This window comes from Lemur catta, chromosome 12, assembly GCF_020740605.2.
Source record: "Lemur catta isolate mLemCat1 chromosome 12, mLemCat1.pri, whole genome shotgun sequence".
NCBI classification, from domain to species: domain Eukaryota; kingdom Metazoa; phylum Chordata; class Mammalia; order Primates; family Lemuridae; genus Lemur; species Lemur catta.
Window position 1 is genome coordinate 9,562,827 of NC_059139.1, and position 18,533 is coordinate 9,581,359.

General features: G+C 42.6%; 1 protein-coding gene across 2 annotated transcripts in view; it reads left to right on the forward strand.

Moving 5' to 3' along the window:
* Window positions 1–821: 821 nt before the first annotated feature.
* OTULIN (OTU deubiquitinase with linear linkage specificity) overlaps window positions 822–18,533 on the forward strand; it is a 34,977-nt gene continuing 17,265 nt past the window's right edge. The window contains exons 1-3 of one of the 2 annotated variants that reach the window (XM_045565922.1): window positions 822–1,121; window positions 9,822–9,898; window positions 15,644–15,738. In XM_045565922.1, coding sequence (XP_045421878.1) covers window positions 970–1,121; window positions 9,822–9,898; window positions 15,644–15,738 — 324 coding nt within the window. In that variant the 5' untranslated portion in view covers window positions 822–969. Of the gene's footprint in view, window positions 1,122–2,457; window positions 2,504–9,821; window positions 9,899–15,643; window positions 15,739–18,533 lie in introns of those variants that run through there. The other variant, XM_045565923.1, reaches the window with a different exon arrangement.

Genomic DNA, 18,533 nt, shown 5'->3' on the forward strand with positions numbered 1-18,533 from the left:
TTCATTTTTCAATAAAATCCCCTGCTCCCTACCTGCTCCACCCTTGAACCACTTGCATGTTTTTGAATTGCCCATGCCATTCCATTCCTCCATACTTTGGTCCTGCTCTTTGCTGGAGTGATGCTTTTTGCACCTACATGGCTACCCATCCTTAGAAGCTACTCCTCTGCTCCCTTCTCAGAGATGAAACATTTCAGCTTCGGATCTTTGAAGTCAGCTAATATTTTCCCTTTGCTTTGGCTCCCCTCAAATCCAAATTTCCCACATGTAAGAATATAATTCAAGAACACACGCTGCAGAGTTGTCTCAACTGGGTCGAGCCGAACCGGTTCGCTTTCCCCGCCCCGACCCCGGGGGAGGGGCAGGAACTCCCAGCTGCGGAGCCAGGAGCCTGACCCGACGTCTGAGGCCAAAGCAGAGCGGGCTCGGGGGCAAGTCGTTACGGATCTGTCACTTGCGGACTGCCGGGGCAAGCCGCAGCATAGAGCCGTCGGAAGGCGACGCTTGCAAGCCGAGACTGACACTGCAAGGCGGCCAGACGCGTTAGGGCCTTTCACACCCAAGGCCGGCCTTCCTCCTCACCCAGGACGCGTCCTGCTGCTTGTCCGCTCGTTTCCCACCGTCTCACACCTGTGGCCAGTTTGGACACTGCAGACGAGGGAAGCTCGCGCAGGTGCCAGAGACAGAACATGCGCAGTGGCTGCCCTGCGCGGGCCTTCCCGGAGCCGCGGCGGCTCAGCCCGCGCAGGCGCAGGCGCCGCGTCGCCCCGCCTCCGGCCACGCCCTCTCGCGGCGGGTCAAAGGCCGCGGGGCGGGCCGCGGTGACGCGCGCGGAAGCGGTCTGTGGTCCCTCGGAAGCTGCCGGGGCGACGGAGCGGCTACGGCCTCCGCCGGGCGCCCCGACGGGAGGGGCCCGGGATCTCTCGGACCCCGCTAAACGTCTGCTGGGCCGCCGCTGCGGGCGGCCGCATGAGTCAGGGCACCATGCCCCAGCCCGGAGCGTGGCCGGGCGCCGGCGGCGCCGAGACGCCGGCGCGGGAGGCGGGGGCCGCGGCGCGGGAGGGCAGGAAGGCGGCGGCCGGCGGGCTGCCGCGGCCCGGGACGCAGTGCCCCGCCGAGCAGTGAGTGTGCGGGGCGCGGGCGGCGGCGGGCTCGGGTCCCCTCCGGAAGGCTGGGCTGGGGAGGGGGTCTTCAGCCGGCTTCCTTCGGCGCCCTCAGTCCTGGGTGAGGTCGCTGGCGACAGAGAGGAATTTTCTGAAGACTTTTGTCCAGGGTCCGAGTGCAAATTTTTCCCGAGGATCCTTCTCACGATTCTAGTCACTCATCCCTCCCCCCTTTGAATGTACGTACCTCTAAAGTTAAAAAGAAAACCTCCAAAAACTTGGGACACAAACCCCAGAAGCTTTTTGTTTTATTCTAACTCCCGCTAGATCTTTGCTCCAACCTGGCACAGGGAGGAAGTAAGGTTGCCCCTGTCACAGCCACAGGAAAACTGAGCCGCACGACATGTTCTTGGAAGGCAAGTCGCCGCTTGATGAGTGTCCCACCTGTTGGACAGACTTTGGACTGAGTTTGGCCCATTTTTGTTTTAACTTCTAACGTCCTGACTAGGCGTCCCCTCCCCCTCTTTTTTTTTTTGATTAGAAAAGTCATTGCTGGTTAGGTCAATTCCATACTGAGCTGTGAAGAAGACAAATCGGAAGCGTTTGTAGTTTCTGCAAGGGTCTGGAGGTGCAGGTGGAAGCAGAATATAAACTTGAGTGAAACTTTTCTACATTTTCAAGTTGTAGGCACATATAAATGCGTTTGAAATTCCAAAATTGAGAAAAGCACTCAGACAACCAGTTTGACAGATATTTTAAAATCCTTGGAGAGTTAAATCTAAGATGTGTTTAAATGCACCTTTTGAGCTTTTTGGAGTAGATTTTCCTAAAAGGGGGCCTTTCTGAGGCCTGTTATGTAAATATTGTAGCATGATAATGCTCATTTGCATAGTGTTTTGACATTCTCTTTTATTGAGAACCCAAACACCTTGGGGTGGTATTAGTCGCAGTTAATGGGTTAATGGCCACTGGAAAGATTTTAGAGTAGGAGATTTCAAACTCCTGTCCCCAGAGCTGGGCATATAACTTAAGTTAGTGAACTTGGCCAGGACCTGGAGAGTTTGAGTCTTTCTCTGTTGGAGGTCATGGTCCCCTAAGCTCCAGCCTGTAGTTGCTTGATCTTTTGTATGTAAAGAATGCGGATATCCTGGCCTTTTTATGAAATACCCTGCTTTTAAAATAGTGGTACCTAATTTTTTTTAAATTGGAACCACTGTACAGATCCATGTGTGAGACCTACCTCAGACTCTGCAGAGGGTTAAGTCTGGGGTATTTTGTTGCTGCTGCCCTTCTCCTGCCCTAGCTGTGAGAACTGTGCCCTGTCTGTCACAAGCTGCACCGCACTCTTGGCCTGAGCAGTTTCATGCCTGCCTGAGGGAACCAGAACCATGTTCCCAAAGGTATTCGTTGTTATTTGGCAAGTTTTCTGGCGGTTGTGATTCTCAGAGTCTGAGCACCTGGGGCAATGGACCATGGTGGGAAGGAGCGCTCTATCTGGAGGAAAAGTTTTTGTGGCACAGGTGCCTCTTCTGCCTACTGTCAGTAGAATTATAGAGTTAGAGCTGAAAATAATATAAAAAAAAAACTAGCATAGGTTTGTCATTTTACACATTGCAGATTTGTTAGGCATAGCTTGGCCAGGGAGACACAGATGATAGGTTTCGGGGCCAAATTCACTGATGCTTGGGTGGGAGCCACCCCCTACCTCTTCCTGGCTTCCTCAGCAAAACCAGGCAGAGAGACATGATTTGTAATACAATAAACTTCAGATTTTTTTTTTTCTGGAATAGATTTTCCAGTTTGTGATATATTTTAGCAACTTAATTTCTTTTTTCCCCCTACTTCTGTTGCCTTTGATAATCTAATTTCTCTTTAACTCTCATAACACGGGGGAACAGGGGAGGTGAGTATAACTTTCAGATGTCAACTTTTGAACATTATATCTTAAGTTTAGGGCTTTGTAGCTTATTTCCATTTTTCTGTATGAGCAGTATCTGGGTAGTGAGGCTACTTCTCTTTGCTCTGTGATGTTTTCTCATGGTCTAGGGAAACCGTACTGCGTGCATCACATAAACATTATATTTGAAGATAAGGCATGCACATCAATTTCTACATGATAATGTATGCAGCTTTAAATATATATGTGTGCATATATATGTATATATATATGTATATTTTCTGCCTCTTGAGACAGGCTGTTGCTCTGTTTCCTGGGTTAGAGTGCAGTGGCATCCTCATAGCTCACTGCCACCTCCAACTCCTGGGCTCAAGTGGTCCTCCTGCCTCAGCCTCCCAAGTAGCTGGGACTATAGGTGTGCACCACCATGCCTGGGTAATTTTTGTATTTTTTGTGTTGCTCAGACTGGTCCTGAACTCTTGGACTCAAGGAGTCCTCCTGCCCTGGCCTCCCAAAGTGCTAGGATTACAGGTGTGACCACATCCAGCCATGCAGCTTAATAGTTGAGTGTAAATTTTTTTTTTTTTTTTTTTTTTTAGAGATAGGGTCTTGCTCTGTTGCCCAGGCTGGAGTGCAATGGTGCAGTCATAGCTCACTGCAGCCTCAAACTCCTGGGCTTAATTGATCCTCTTGCCTCAACCTCCCAAGTAGCTGGGGCTACAGGCACATGTCACCACGCCTGGCTAATTTTTAATTTTTTTTGTAGAGATGGGTTCTCGTTATGTTGCCTAGTCTGGTCTCAAACAGTCCTTCCACCTTGTCCTCCCAGAGTGCCAAGATTATAAGCATGAGCCATCAAGTCTGGTCTGTGGATTTAAATAAATAGTATAATGCCTTTTTTTTTTTTTTTTTTGAGATGGGGTCTCAATCTGTTGCCCAGGCTAGAGTGTGCCCCTTTTTAATCTGTGCTTTTTTGCCATTGGAGCCAAGGCCTTTCTTTCCATGCAGATAGTTGGGTTTGCTATGTACAAGAATCAATTAAAGTATTTGCACCTGGAATTATAAATGGCCTAAGACTGCAAATGTTTTGAGGTATTTCATGGAGTTATTTTTAATACATTCAGTGGACAATAGTTATGAATACAAATCTTAGCCCAGCTTATACAGCTGAATTATACATTTGGGATGTGACTCCTTGAAGGTTGCAGTGGTGGATAGAGGAAGGGGATGGCTTATTTCCTAGGAAGCGCAGTAGGCTACTCTGATTCCTTTCCATTAAGCTCATCACATTTCACAAGGAAGAGGAGTGGGGAAAAGAGACACATAAACTATATGGATAAGCTACTTTCCACATCTCATTATAATTTTTCTCTTTTCTCTTCCCCTCTCTGCCTGCTTTGTTGCTTTTAATCAGCTCATTAGAGAGCTGTGGTTGGCTGGCGTCTCCTGGACAAGTCCTAAGAATGGCTCACAACATAACTTACGGTCCCATTTGGAGACGTCTTATATCATACCAGATTAGTTGACATTCTTGAAGCTCTGGCTGATCTCCTATACTGTATCCGCTGCTTACCCGACTCCCAACATTTGACTCCTACTGTGTCTGGTCTTGGGACATTGTTGGTGGCCAGACCAAAAACTCTTCCATGATCTTCTCTGTCCGTCTGAGGGTGGGATAGGGTTTGAATCTAGGGTCCATGGCTGACTGTGTGTGGGGCCATATTGTCTGTGAACCCTTCTAAAATTGAAGGTAAATTTGTATGTTTCTGGGCTGTGATTCTGATGAAAGCTGTGGATTCTCACAGGGGCTGTGAACTAAAAAGTGGTAAACCATTTCTGGTTCTTGGGTGTTGCCAGGCAAACTATTGTATGATGTATTTTCTGCTTCACCCCATCCCCAGGAGCTACTAGAGTGTGGTGTGAACATAGGTCCACTCCCTCTCACCCTTTTCCCCACCCAAATGAAGAGCCCACTTTAGGGTCTAGAGCAGGGATGTCTCTAAGAATTAAACCTCATTATTGAGGGTTGCTGTGTTGTCCCCAGATACCTCTGGAAGTCGTACATGAGTAGCATGAGCCAGTCATAGAAGATCCACTTACAGAAGGGGGGTGGAATTTTGGCCTGGGTGCCGGTACTTTCCTGCATTTGATGTGTTCACCCATCTCTGCAACCACGGAGCATCCAAGAAAGGGTGTGTTGAGAAGTTTTTGCCGTTCCTGTGCCTGTGTGGGAAGGTGTGTTGGTGTCACGTTGGTTAACATTGTCTCACCAATGCTGTCTGGACCATTAGCTGTATAGGACAGGCCAAGTTAAGTGTGAACTGCAGGGTTCAAGTCCAGAGAGCTGAATAAAGCCTTACTCAGTTCTTTTAGACAACTAAGGGGAACTTTTACAAAGGATCATAATGATGAGTGGTTAAAATTCTGTCTTATTAGCTTTACATACACATTAGAATTGATTTATTAAATTGTACGTATTTACTTAAATTAGAAGTTGAAAATTGGCTTCACAGAAATGTCTTCTACTTCACTGAGCTCTATTTTTAGCTTACGGCTTTTTAAGGGAATAATGTAATTTTGTCTCTATATCATGAACCTTTTTTAAAATAAGTTTTCAGAAACTGGTTGGTATTTGGGTCTTTGAAAAGAGTAAGAAGTATTAGTTATAATTTAGTGTGCATTGTCATGTAGCCTACTCAATTGGGCATATTACCTTAATGGTAAGAATAAAATATTCTTAAGCTAGAGAGCTTAAGAGAAAATGAGTAAATAATGTTTAATTGGAACTTGAAAACATACACTTCAAAATAATGCCATGGTGCAAAACTAAGAATCTTCTAACTGGGAATTGTTACCATTTTGGTTTAAAAAACAATTTTTTTTAAGAGACAGGGTCTCAATCTGTCACCCAGGCTGGAGTGTAGTGGTGTGATCATAACTCACTGCACTCTCCAACTTGTGGGCTCAAGAGATGCTCTAGCCTCCGCCTCTCAACTAGCTGGTACTACGGAACATGCCACCATGCCCTGCTAATTTTTAAATTTTTTGTAGAGACTGGGTCTTGCTGTGTTGCCTAGGCTGGTCTCGAACTCTTAGGCTTGCTTACCCATCCTCCTGCCTCAACCAAAGTACTGGGATTACAGGTGTGAGCCACCGCACCCTGCCTGGTTTTAAAATTTAACTAGGTGTAATTGAATGTGACTGTGTGCTAGGAAATCAAGTCATTTAATAGACTTTTGTTTATCACTTTTCTAGCCATCTTTATGTTTTCTGGAAGAAAACTTTTTGCTGTGGTGATCATCTAAGTCTGTGGGTTTCGGTGGCCTGTTTTGTGCCAAAGAGTGGACATCACCTCCCCACCCCCACCCCAACGTGACACACACAGAGGTTGCCAGATCCCCTTTCCTCTCATTGTTTCGCTATCTTCCCTTCCTATAACAAAAAGTCAAACCAAACCTCTACCAATTTCGGATTCTTAGCTTTAAATGTAATTTTGTTTTGTCATTATTTTTGGCTTTGATATTTTGGTACTTAAAAAATTAAAGCAAAAGTTTGAAGTATTTTTAAAATAAAATAATTTTTATTTTTCTTTCTCTCTCTTCTTTTTCTTTCTGGTTCATTATCCTTATATTTGATGGGCGACAGTTTCATTCTGGCTGTTAAATGTCTTCTTTGCCAACTATTATACATTGAGGGGACATCATTGCTCAAACCTAAAACTTATCTTTTCTTCAAGGAGATACAACTTTGGTATCATTTTAAGAGTTGCCTTTGATAAAAGTCGTATTACTTCTTCTGTGTGTCCTTGATGGCTTTGGAAGTTAGCAAGCATTTGTGCGCAGGATCTGAGTGAGGTCCAGTTGTAGCTAAAGTAATTTGAATATGCTCTGGTTCTCTTATTCTCCTATTTCTGCTTTGCTTCTTTTGTATGTCCTGAATCACTGCTTTTGATTTCCAGTAATCTCCCTTTCTGCTTCTGTCTTCCCTTTGCATTTAGTTCTGTTTGTTCTGCTGTTTATTTCTTTTTGTTCCCTTCCTTTTGGCTTTGTAGAAATTTGCATTTGTAGCTGTATGGAGAGATGCTTGGTTAGAGAACTTCCTCTGAGCATTCGTGTTGGAATTGTATTTTGGCTATTTTGTAAATTAAAAAGGAAAAGGACAGAAGTGGAGCCAAATGTGCAGGCAGGATGGCCACAGAATTCACTTGAAGTACAATTTTTAATGATGGTGTATTCACAGGTTGTTAGAATAAAGAACTGGAAGAGGAACCATGTAGAAAATACAGCTCTCTTCCAGTCTTCTCATTTTGAAGATGAGAAAACAGAGGCCAAGGTTGAGGAAGTGGCTTGTCCAAAGACTTGCTTCTGATAATGATGTTATGAAAGTGATTTGCTTAAATGAGTGTTTTACAGGATTAGAACTTCTCTTGTATTTGATAAAGCTAGGAAGCAGGCCGAAAGATGTCATTAATTTATTGAGCAAATGAACAACATTTGGTCACTTTTTATTTTAGGTTTTTGATGTATAGTTCCTGTGAATCAGGTTTCTGTTTGCTTTCAGTTCTGGCTTGGGCTTCAAGGGTGACATCACACCTTTTACTTGAAATCTCAGTGGAGTCGAGTGCACGGAAAGTACCTTTTCCTAATATTTGTTCCCTTACCCCCACAACATTAAAACACATCCACTCACACATTTAGAGAGAAAAAGGAATAAGAAATGATCACTGGACAAATTGTTTATTAATATTGTGCACCAATGGTTATAGAATGAGAATAAGAATAGCTAACTTTTTTGAGTGCTAATTATTTTACCTGTGTCTGTTTCTCACAACAGTCCTTTAAGGTGAATGCTCTTACAGTGCTTTTGATGGGTAGTCAGCCTTGAATGCTGTTATACGTACAGCTAAAAAAGGCTGGAGTGAGGAGTGCTTCAGCCCTGGCAGTCTGACTCCTGAGTTCCCACTCCAGCCACTACACTCTGCAGAGGACTCGCCCACACAGCAGGCATTGTGATGTCGTAGGCAGGAGGCAGATTAGGAGTTGGGAGCCATTCAGGAAGAAGGAACACCCAGAGCAAATTTCAGGTGTAGAGGCACAGGGTAGTGTTGGTCAAGCATTTGGTCTGAAGTATGAGTAGTGCACAGGGAAATAATGGAGTACAGGCTAGGTGGTGGGTCTGGTCCAGATTTTGACATTATTAGTGTTTGGGAAACATTGAAAGGTTGACATGTTAGACTCCCCACCTCAGTGTGCCTCTCCCAGCACCTCTTGTTCTCTTTCCCCAGCTGTACTAGGCCATGTACTAGGAAGTGAGGTGATAAGGGAATTGGGGGTGGATATCTTAGTCTTTTACATAATTTTTTTTTTTTTTTGAGACAGAGTCTCACTTTGTTGCCCGGGCTAGAGTGAGTGCCATGGCATCAGCCTAGCTCACAGCAACCTCAAACTCCTGGGCTTAAGCGATCCTACTGCCTCAGCCTCCCGAGTAGCTGGGACTACAGGCATGTACCACCATGCCCGGCTAATTTTTTCTATATATACTTTTAGTTGTCCAGATAATTTATTTCTATTTTTTTTTAGTAGAAACGGGGTCTTGCTCAGGCTGATCTCGAACTCCTGACCTCGAGCAATCCACCCGCCTCGGCCTCCCAGAGTGCTAGGATTATAGGCATGAGCCACGGCGCCCGGCCCTTTTACATAATTTCTTATTTTTTTTTAGCCTGATACCTCTTCCTTCCTGTGTTCCATTGTGTCTGAATCTTTGTGTGAGAATGGGTTGTGCTGTCATGGGGGGGGAGTATGGAGAATTGGGGGTCTGATTGTTCCTTATATGGATGTTAGCCAGGCCCCTTGTTTTCAACCCAGTGTGCTACCCTCTGAAGAACTTGCTGCCTCCAATTCAGAGCCTTTCTGGGCTTCTGTGGGCTTTGCTTGTTGGCTTGCCTTCTGCATATGCCCCCCGCCCCCCCCCCCCAACCTTGGGCTTCCTTGTCCTGTGTCATTTGCCACTCTGTCTGCTTTCACTGTTTGGGCTTTCACCTGCCTTCTGGTTTCGTCAAAGATAGGTGTTTCTGTTTTCCTTTATTGTCATTTTGGGGTGAATTTTGAGGGGGAAAGGGAGAATCTTCAGACTAGAAATCCCATTCTTCATCATTGTCAAGCACTTAGTGGGGTTTTCTCCCTTTCTAGTACTTGGTAGGCTCTTGTTAGTTTACCAAAGAACTAACATAATAGTGGAACAGTGATATGTATGACAGAACATGGGTGGCTGGTTAATTGTAGGGGTCAGAGCAGGAGGAGCCTCGAGGAGGTTTTTTTAGCTTTAGGGCTGTGTAATAATTGATGCTATCCTATCCTTGTTTTTAGAGTAGCTATTGTCAGATTTGCTTATGACATGTTACAGAGGTCAACAATTGGCCTGTATTCCTATATAAATACTTTTATTAGCACTATCTCCATTCTTAAAACTTGACAGAATGATTTTAGGAGCTTCACTGATAAGATGCATGCTAAGATCTCTAGCTATATAGTTGAGGTATTAATAGAAGTCACAATTAAAATGGCCTCAGAACCATGCAGCAAGTAAAGTGATGTAAATTGTCTCATTTAAAGTAAGAAATTGTGAAGGGGAAGAAAGTGGTAAGATAGAAACATAAGCATCTGAGATGTAAGACCCTTATTTTATCAGATTATCATCATGTATTATGAAAAAAGTTAAACTTTTAGTGTCTTATACATTTTGTGAGCGGCTGTTTTATGGTGATATGATGGAAAATGTTAGTGCAACAAGTGTTTGAAAATGTCACTTTGGTGTGATTTCAGTGAGGAGGACATGTACCGTGCTGCAGATGAAATAGAAAAGGAGAAAGAATTGCTTATACAGGAAAGAGGGGCATCAGGTATGTTTGGAATTATTTTATTTATAGAGTTCTTAATGTTGATAGTAGAAAATGCAGTTAAATTGATATATCCATTTTTATGAAATATTGACATCCACTTCTAGGAAATAATGCTAATGAGTATGGTCTTACCTACATTAATTATTTGTTTTGCTGAAGTGTGTTTAGGGAAGCCTGTTTCCTGGGGTTTTAAAATTTTAATGCACATATTATCTCTGCATTCTTTACATTCACACTGTTTTTTGTACCTGTGAGGATTGTTTTGTTTAATCTCTTGACACCATTCTCTCTCCGTTCTTGATTTCCCTATATTCTTAGAATTCACATTTGAAATGCATTTTTCATTTCAAATTGAAGGACTTACTGAGAAGCTGGCTATATGCATCTTTGCATGCAGATGGCTGTGTGACTCTGATTGAATAAGAAGAAAGGCAGTCATGGGGTCAGTAGTACTAATTCTCATCCTCTGGTGATTCCATGCCCATGTTTCTCGTCTGTCTTGCCTACTTTTTTTTTTGGAGACAGAGTCTCACTCTGTTGCCCAGGCTAGAGTGCAGTGGCATCAGCCTTGCTCACAGCAACCTCAAACTCCTGGGCTCAAGCAGTCCTACTGCCTCAGCCTCCCGAGTAGCAGGGACTACAGGCATGTGCCACCATGCCCGGATAATTTTTTCTATATATTTTTAGTTGTCCAGCTAATTTCTATTTTTTTTTAGTAGAGACAACGTCTCGCTCTTGCTCAGGCTGGTCCTGAACTCCTGAGCTCAAACGATCCACCCACCTTGGCCTCCCAGAGTGCTAGGATTACAGGCATGAGCCACCATGCCTGGCCAGTCTTGCCTATTTTTTTTTTTACCACCACCAGGACCCATTGCTGCTAGGGCAAGGCGTTACTCCTAGCCCCCTCCACTGGTCGTCCATGGAGACTAAGCTGGCAGGGCTGCATGTGACAGAGTATGTCCTTCCTTGGCTGGCTTCATGCCGAAGCAGAGTGGGGATACTCTCATTTGGGGATACTCTATAGATGATTCACAAATAGCATTTTCTCTCTCATTACCTGTATTGTATGAGGAGATTTCAATTAAAAGGTAAAAATAAAAAATGTAAACTTTATTTCCCAACATAAGCTGCATCAAGGTCAAGACACTTATGTAAGCGATGCTTCTAGCCATTTAGTCCATCCCTAAAGAACTGAGGGTCCTGGGAATTTAACCATGTCAATGCAGTCTCTTTTTACATTACTAGCTAAAGAAAAATGGATGTCCTTTAAATGGGTGTTTTTTAAGATTAGGAAACAAAAAAAAATCAAAAAGAGTCAAATCAGGACTGTCAGGTAGATGCTAATGATTTCCCATAGAAACTTTTGTCCCCATTGAGAGAATGAGTGGGACCATTTTCATGGCGGAGAAGGACTCTGGCGAAGCTTTCTTGGCCATTTTTCTGGTAAAGCTTTGACTAACTTTCTGAAAACATTCTCATAATAAGCAGATGTTATCATTTTTTTGCTTTCCAGAAAGTCAACAAGCAGAATGCCTTGAGCATCCAAAAACAGTTGCCACGAACTTTGCTCTTGACCGGTCCACTTTTGCTTTGACTGGACCTCTTCCACCTCTTGGTAGCCATTGCTTAGATTTTGTGTTGTCTTCAGGATTGTACTGGTAAAGCTGTGTTCCATTTTCTGTTACACTTCTTCAAAGAAGTGCTTCAGGATCTTGATCCCACTTGTTTGAAATTTCCATTGAAAGCTCCTGACCTGGGCACAACAGTTTTGGCACTTACCGGGTGGAAAGTTTGTTCAACTTTAATTTTTCATTCAGAATTGTGTAAGCGGAGCCAGTTGAGATGTCTGTGATGTTGCCTGTTGTTTCTGCTCTTAATCATTGGTCCTCTTCAATTAAGGCACTAATAAGACTAATTTTTTTCCTTGGAAATTGATGTGGATGGTCTGGTGCCATGAGCTTCATCCTTATCATCTTGTCCCTTCTTAAAATCAGTTATCCATTTGTAAACTGCTGATTTCTTTGGGGCATTGTCCCCATAAACTTTTTGTAAAGCATCATTGATTTCACCATTCTTCCACACAAACTTCACCATAAATTTGATATTTGTTCTTGCTTCAGTTTTAGCAGAATTCATATTGCTCTTTTCAAACTGATATCTTATCCATAGTACCTCAGACTTGTAACATGTTAGTATGAGTTTATTTTGGTGCAAAAAAAATTTTGAAATCCATGCATAGTTTTTTCATAATGTGCATTTTCCATGAAAATAAGTGGTCTTTTTGGAGACCTCTTGTGTGTGTGTGTGTGTGTGTGTGTGTGTGTGTGTGTGTGTGTTCTGCTGGCTTGTTTTGAGAACTGGCTTCTGTTTATGTTTAACAAAAGCATTGTCATATGTGTAATTAGGAACAGATGATACATAGTAGGTTTTTTTTGTTTGTTTGTTTGTTATTTAAATAAGAATTTCTGAGTTTTCCTCACAAGGAATTGGCGAACTCTTCACTGTGGTAGCCAAAGGAGATTTCTTTGTAGCGGTTCTGGTGTGTTCCTGGGCCACACTGTTCTGGTCTTCTGTAAAACTTCAGAGGATGCCTGGTCTCTACTGCTGTGGTTGCTCAAAGTTTACATAGGACATAGAGTCCTTATTATATTCCTAAGGAGAAAGAGCATATTCAGCCAGTGTCTGTTACTGCTGAGGGACCGCTTGTTTTACACTTTAAAAGCTCTTTGTTGGGATTCTTTTCTGTCTAGCTTTGTACCCCACACAGGTGTTCTAGCTTTTTAGTGGGTCTTATAACTTCCAGCTTCCATCTGAGAGTAAAATGGATCCTTCTTGCATCTCAGTCCTTCTGGGTTCATTGTCCTTCCTGAAATAACATTCTTTGCAAGTGTCCCTTCCCCTGAAGCAGAGTCCAGACTGAGGCAGAAAGTTTTCTTATCCTCTCTGTTAGTGAAAAGATTTTTTTTTTCACCCAGTCTGAAGGTCAGCAAACTATGGCTCCTAGACCAAATCTGACCTGCCACCTGGTTTTGTAAATAACATTTTTGGGGAACAGATTAGTTTGCATATCGTCTGTGGTGGCTTTCATGGATGGTAAAGTTGAGTACTAGTGACAGAAACCTTATGGCCCTCAAAACCAAAATTGTTTCCTGTCTGGCCCATTTCAGACAAGGATTGACATTCCTGTCCTAGTCTACCCCCTGTTTGAGAGGCCCAGCTTTCTGCAGTGGTTTCAGTTTTAACTTTCCATCTTCTGAGGGTCTTATTCTTGTCATTGTCACCCATGTGGTGGTTAAAGATCAAGCCTCTTGGTTATTTCAGCTCCTGGCTTATCACTCTGAATTTCAACTTCCCTTATTTTTATTTTTGGCATTAGAAGTGTTGTTTACTGGGAACCTCAATCAAAATCTATGTAGTTTGCAATTAAGGAAAGGTGCTGTTGTACTTGATAAGCTGTTTGAAGTCAGGTTCTGCCTTGTCCTGTGTCTCTAGCTCCTGGCCTTATGTGTGGCATATTGTAGCCATTGGCATTTTCCCAAAGAATCATAGCAGAACCCCAAACAAGAACCATATCATTTGATGCTGCCAGCTGTGCAAGTACCCCAGCTTCCCAACCCTCACTGCCCCATGTAGGGCTCAGATTCAGCACTGGACTTCGGCCTGTATGAGGCCCTGTGGCTGCTTCCCCTCAGTCCTGAGGTGCTTGGCCTGCCCTGCTCTGCACAGGAGGCCAGGGCTTGTCCTGGCATGCACAGGAGTGAGGATTGCATCAAGGAGAGCAGGAAGGTAGACGTTTTTCCTGGAAGGCCCTTCCTGAGCTGGAAGTGTGCTCTCTGTTTAGGCTCATAACCCTGCCTGCTGGGCAAATGTGGAACAGTGACAGTCCTGACTCTCTACATTTGCAGTTCTTCCCTTTTAGAGGTAAGTGGAAAGGCAGATACATGGGAACACGTCCTTTCACTAAGTAGATACTCAAAAAATATTTCTTGAATTTAAAAAATCAAGGATCTTTATTTAAAGATTAGCTGGGCAGCATTGGTATCTGTGGTCTCTGTATATTATTATACCTCAGGGGTCTGTTTCACTTTTAAGCTAATCCTCGTGTATCTGTGTTACCTGTATATGTATTACATTCTCTCTTATATAAATGGTTGCTTTTCTTTCTAAAAGAATTCACAATGAGATATTTAGAAATAGGCAGTTCTTATAGTTTACTTAAAAAATTTTTGATTTACGTAAACTGCAAGGAGAGTTTAGGGTCTCTTCCTTTGTGCTCCTTAATCATCCTGGCATTCGACACACCGTGGCTTGTAAATGCCTGTTGTCATTTCTTCTTGCGTAATCTGTAAGTCCCTTCAGGACAGAATCTGTGTCTTCATCACCTTTGTATCTCTGGTTCCTAGCTCAGTGCTTGGCATGTATAAGACACTCAATAAATATTTGCTGAATTCAGTTGAATAAAGAATTTTTATTCTATGTACAACTTCCTCAGGGGTAAGTATATTGAAAGGTACTTCTGTATTTCTATTTTAAAATCATCGCTAAGATCTGCATCTTTAATAATTTAAAAAGGAAGTCAAGATGTGCCTGAAAATTTACCTCATTTTCTTCCCAAAACACGCACGCTAACATATGCATGTGCGTGTATATGCGAATACCACAAAATCAAACCCCAGACTGCTTACATTAAACAAAGAAAATCTAAAGGCCATTTTTTTACTGTAACATTTGTGTGATTGTAAGTTGTGTTTTTAATTTAGGGAGATATGTTATTAGAGTCAAATGAGGTCTATGGATCAGTAAACAGTGCGAGTTAGTTTCTGGTTTATTATAAACTACTTACATACAGCCTTTGGGATCAGGGTGAGATGTAAATTAAGACAATTAAGTGTAATTTTTGTTACAGTAGGTGTTATTTCTTTCTGTAGTGGATGTAAAAAACTAATTATGAATTGTTAGAAGGTTTTCATCATAGTTTGGACTGTTTTGTCTTTAATTTGATTAGAAAAGTATTCATGAACACACATGTCAGTGCAGTTCCAGGTGCTGTGGACAGAACAGCCGAGAAACAGAGCCCCTCCCTTGGGAGCTCATGTTTTACTGGGTATATGGTTGTGTGTGTCAGATGTTGGTAAGCTCTGAGAGGAAAAACAAAATGGTATATGAGAAATAGGGAGAAGTGTGTGTGAGATACTATGGTATTGGGCCATCAGGTGACACTGGAGCAGAGGCCTGCGTGGAGTGAGGGAGCTGCCCAGCAGGTATGGGGAAGAGCAAGGCAGGTGTGCTGGAGAGTTCCAGGGGGGCTGCAGGTGGGGCTGGGGCAGGGTCTGTTCACGGAGTGGTGGGAACTGAGGCCAGAGAGGTGGCAGGGGGCCCTGTGGGGAATAAGGCCATGAGACAGGAAGCCCCCGGAAGTGTCTGAGCCCAGGAGCAATGAATGTCATCTGCCTCATGTTCAGGTGGATCACCCTGGCTAGCTACCAGGTGGAGAATGGTATGCAGGGTGTGGTGGCAAGGAAGGCCCGCTGGAGACCCCCATGGTTATCTAAGGGTGAGGAGATGGTGGTCTGGACCAGGGGGTGGGCAGTGGTGGAGTTTTGGATTTTTTGAAATGAAATGAGACAGAAAAGTGAGGAGTGAAGTGTGACACCCCCCCTCCTCCCCCCGACCCAAGTAAAGCAGTTACCGTTATTCTGATTATGCTTTGGTTTATTGTTTGCTTTTTTTTGGATTCCTTAATAGAACCCAGGTTAAGTGTGGCTCCTGAAATGGATATTATGGACTACTGCAAAAAAGAATGGAGGGGAAATACGCAAAAAGCAACATGCATGAAAAAGGTATGACACAGAAGTGCACATCTTTCAGGCTTTCAGATAGTCTATCATAAGTTATTTAATATGTCATTTTATATTTTTAGACATTTGTTAAGATGACTGCTATTAGACTTTGTAAATATTGGTGTTCTAATTTTAGAGATGAGGAAACAGACTCTAAAGGGACTTGTTTAGAGTCACAGTATTAATATAGAATTAGCATCAGTTATTCAGTAACTTAATTTCTTGGAAAAACATACAAATGCCTCTGCTATTCAGAGTTGGGTCAGCTAATGGTTGTCCTCTTGGGGTCATTTGGGAATGCTCTTTTGGCCTAGAGTGATAAAAGCCTCAGGGATGCTTCAGGCTGATTCTATACCCCCACTTTCCGCAACACCCTGGCTTTGGTTACACACCCTCTAGTTCTAGGGGCCTAGAACCCGTCTGCATTCCCTACATAGAGGGATCTGGAACTGCTTCCTTCATCTAGGGCATCCCAGGAGCTGCCCCCTCCCAGTCCCATTGCATGGATTGGCAGCAGTTTCCAAGGCTGTGGGATGACAGTGGGGACTCCCATGATATGATCCCTCTGTAGCTATTTGGGCCGATTCATTGCTCAGCTCAAAAAATGTGGCCCACTTACACTACCTGGCTGATTGAGCAGCAGACCCTGTGGGCTCTCTACCCTCAGATGTATTTCAAATCCAACATTCCTTATTAGTAGGTTGAACCGTGTGAAATTGCTACCATTTGACCATTTTTGAGCTATAAAAATGACAGTTTCAACCTAAATCCACCACCTCTTATAACCTCTGAGTTATATCTTTTGTTTATTTTTCTCTTGGGGTTATTTATGTTGTGAATTTGAATGTACTTTATGTATTAGATATATTGACCTGTCATATTTGATAGAAATATCTTTTAACTTTTGTTTGCTTAGAACTTTATTGTTCAGGATTTAAAAATTTAAAATATTTGAATACATTTATTCTTTTCCTCAGAGCTTGTTTTTGTAGAAAATATTATTCACCTTTCAGCATGCACATCTACTGCCAATGGGTTGACCCTAGTCAAAATGTAGCTGCCACTTGTAAAGTACTGAGAACAAGTGGCAGCTCTGCTCCCTGCAAGTGTGGTATGTAGACTCTTTGTTTTTTAGGCACTTCTTAAAGAACTTAGTCATGAAATACCTGGGACTCTTAGGTCCTGCCAGAGGTTAAGAATATTTATGAATATGCTATTAGCTAGTGTAGATTTTTCAACCTCTAGCCTTGTATCAAACTAGATAACCAGAAAGCCAAGTATCTAAACTATATTTTCTCATCTTCCCCAGAAATGCTTTCACCAACTTGTAATTTTATTTTATAACCTCAGTTTATTCAGAGGATTTGTTTTACTAGTTGGCATCTTAAAGTCCCCAGTTGAAGATGTCTGAGTTATCCAAATATTCCATATTTTGGAACTCATGCTAAAATTATTCCTTTATGGGTTTAGTTCTAGGGAAAGAAAGATTTGACCTTGCAGTTGGATTTTTTCAGTGATCAGATAATCAAAGGCACATCAGTTAGGAAAGCATCTCATCAGGACCCTTGGCAGTAATTAGAGTATTTCAGGTGCCTCATAACAGCTTTCATCTCAGTTCTGTTTTGGTCCTTATTTGCGTAATTGTCTATTCTTGTTTTGGATATTCTTTTGGAAGTAAGTCTATATAAATCCAAATTTAGTTTTAAAAAGCTTGATTCACCTCTGAAATAACATGAGTCATTTATGCATTTGGAAAGGTGCAGTTCAGTTGAATTTGCCATTGTAAGTATTCCAGGGTAATTGGGGATCCATCATAGGGAAAAGGTACATGTTAGAGGTGATTCTGCCCGATGGGCCATTATATGCTGCAGTGGTTGGACCACTAAATAAAAATATGACTCTCAAAATTTTGTTATTGGAAAGAAGTACTTTTATATTCACTTAGAACATTATCCTACGACCTGAACCTTAAAAACAACTAATAATGAGGTTCCAGTTCTTAGACACATGAGATGAGGTGGTCTGCATTTCAGTGAGGGTGACACTCCTTTCTTTGTGTAAGTGCAGGGTAGGAAGTAGGTTTAGCGTGACTATCAAGGAAGAGCAGGATGAGTGAAAGGGCTGACTGGTCCTGGGGCCAGTGGGGTTGGGGCACAGCAAAGTTGGTCCCCGTGACTGTGAAGTATCCAGCTGGGTAAGTCAGGGCATCGCACGTACTGGTGGACCAGAGTCACTGGGATTTTATGGTGTCCTTTCTTGGGGTATGTTTTAAAATAGTCTATTTGGATGGCTATTTTTGGGAAACCAAGCATGTCACTGAACATTTTCATTTCCTTGTTTTACTTCCAGACTGAGCAAGAGTGACACTTCAATCCACTGTTTTAAAAAAGTCTAAGAATTATCCAGACATCTTCTAGCATGTAGACTTTTATATATACATATATAAACATATACACACACACCCTCCTTAGAAACATGGGGTTTTTATGTATTTTTTAAATATGGAGATATAAACTTGTACATGTCTTTTTTTCTTACCTCTTCATTAAAGAGATTAAGGTCAATTTAAATACAGATTAAACCCTTCAAAATGTTGATTATCAGTGAGTAAGTGTTATAACAGTTGCTTAGAAAGAGACATAGGACTCCAGCTTTGGGGGTGGCTAGTGCTTTAATACTTGGTTATTATTTTGTATATCTGATCTGTTGCATCTGTTACATATACTGATACTCTGTGCAGTGCTAATGTTTGATAATTTCTTTTGATTAATAAAAAGGAACTTGAACATCTTACA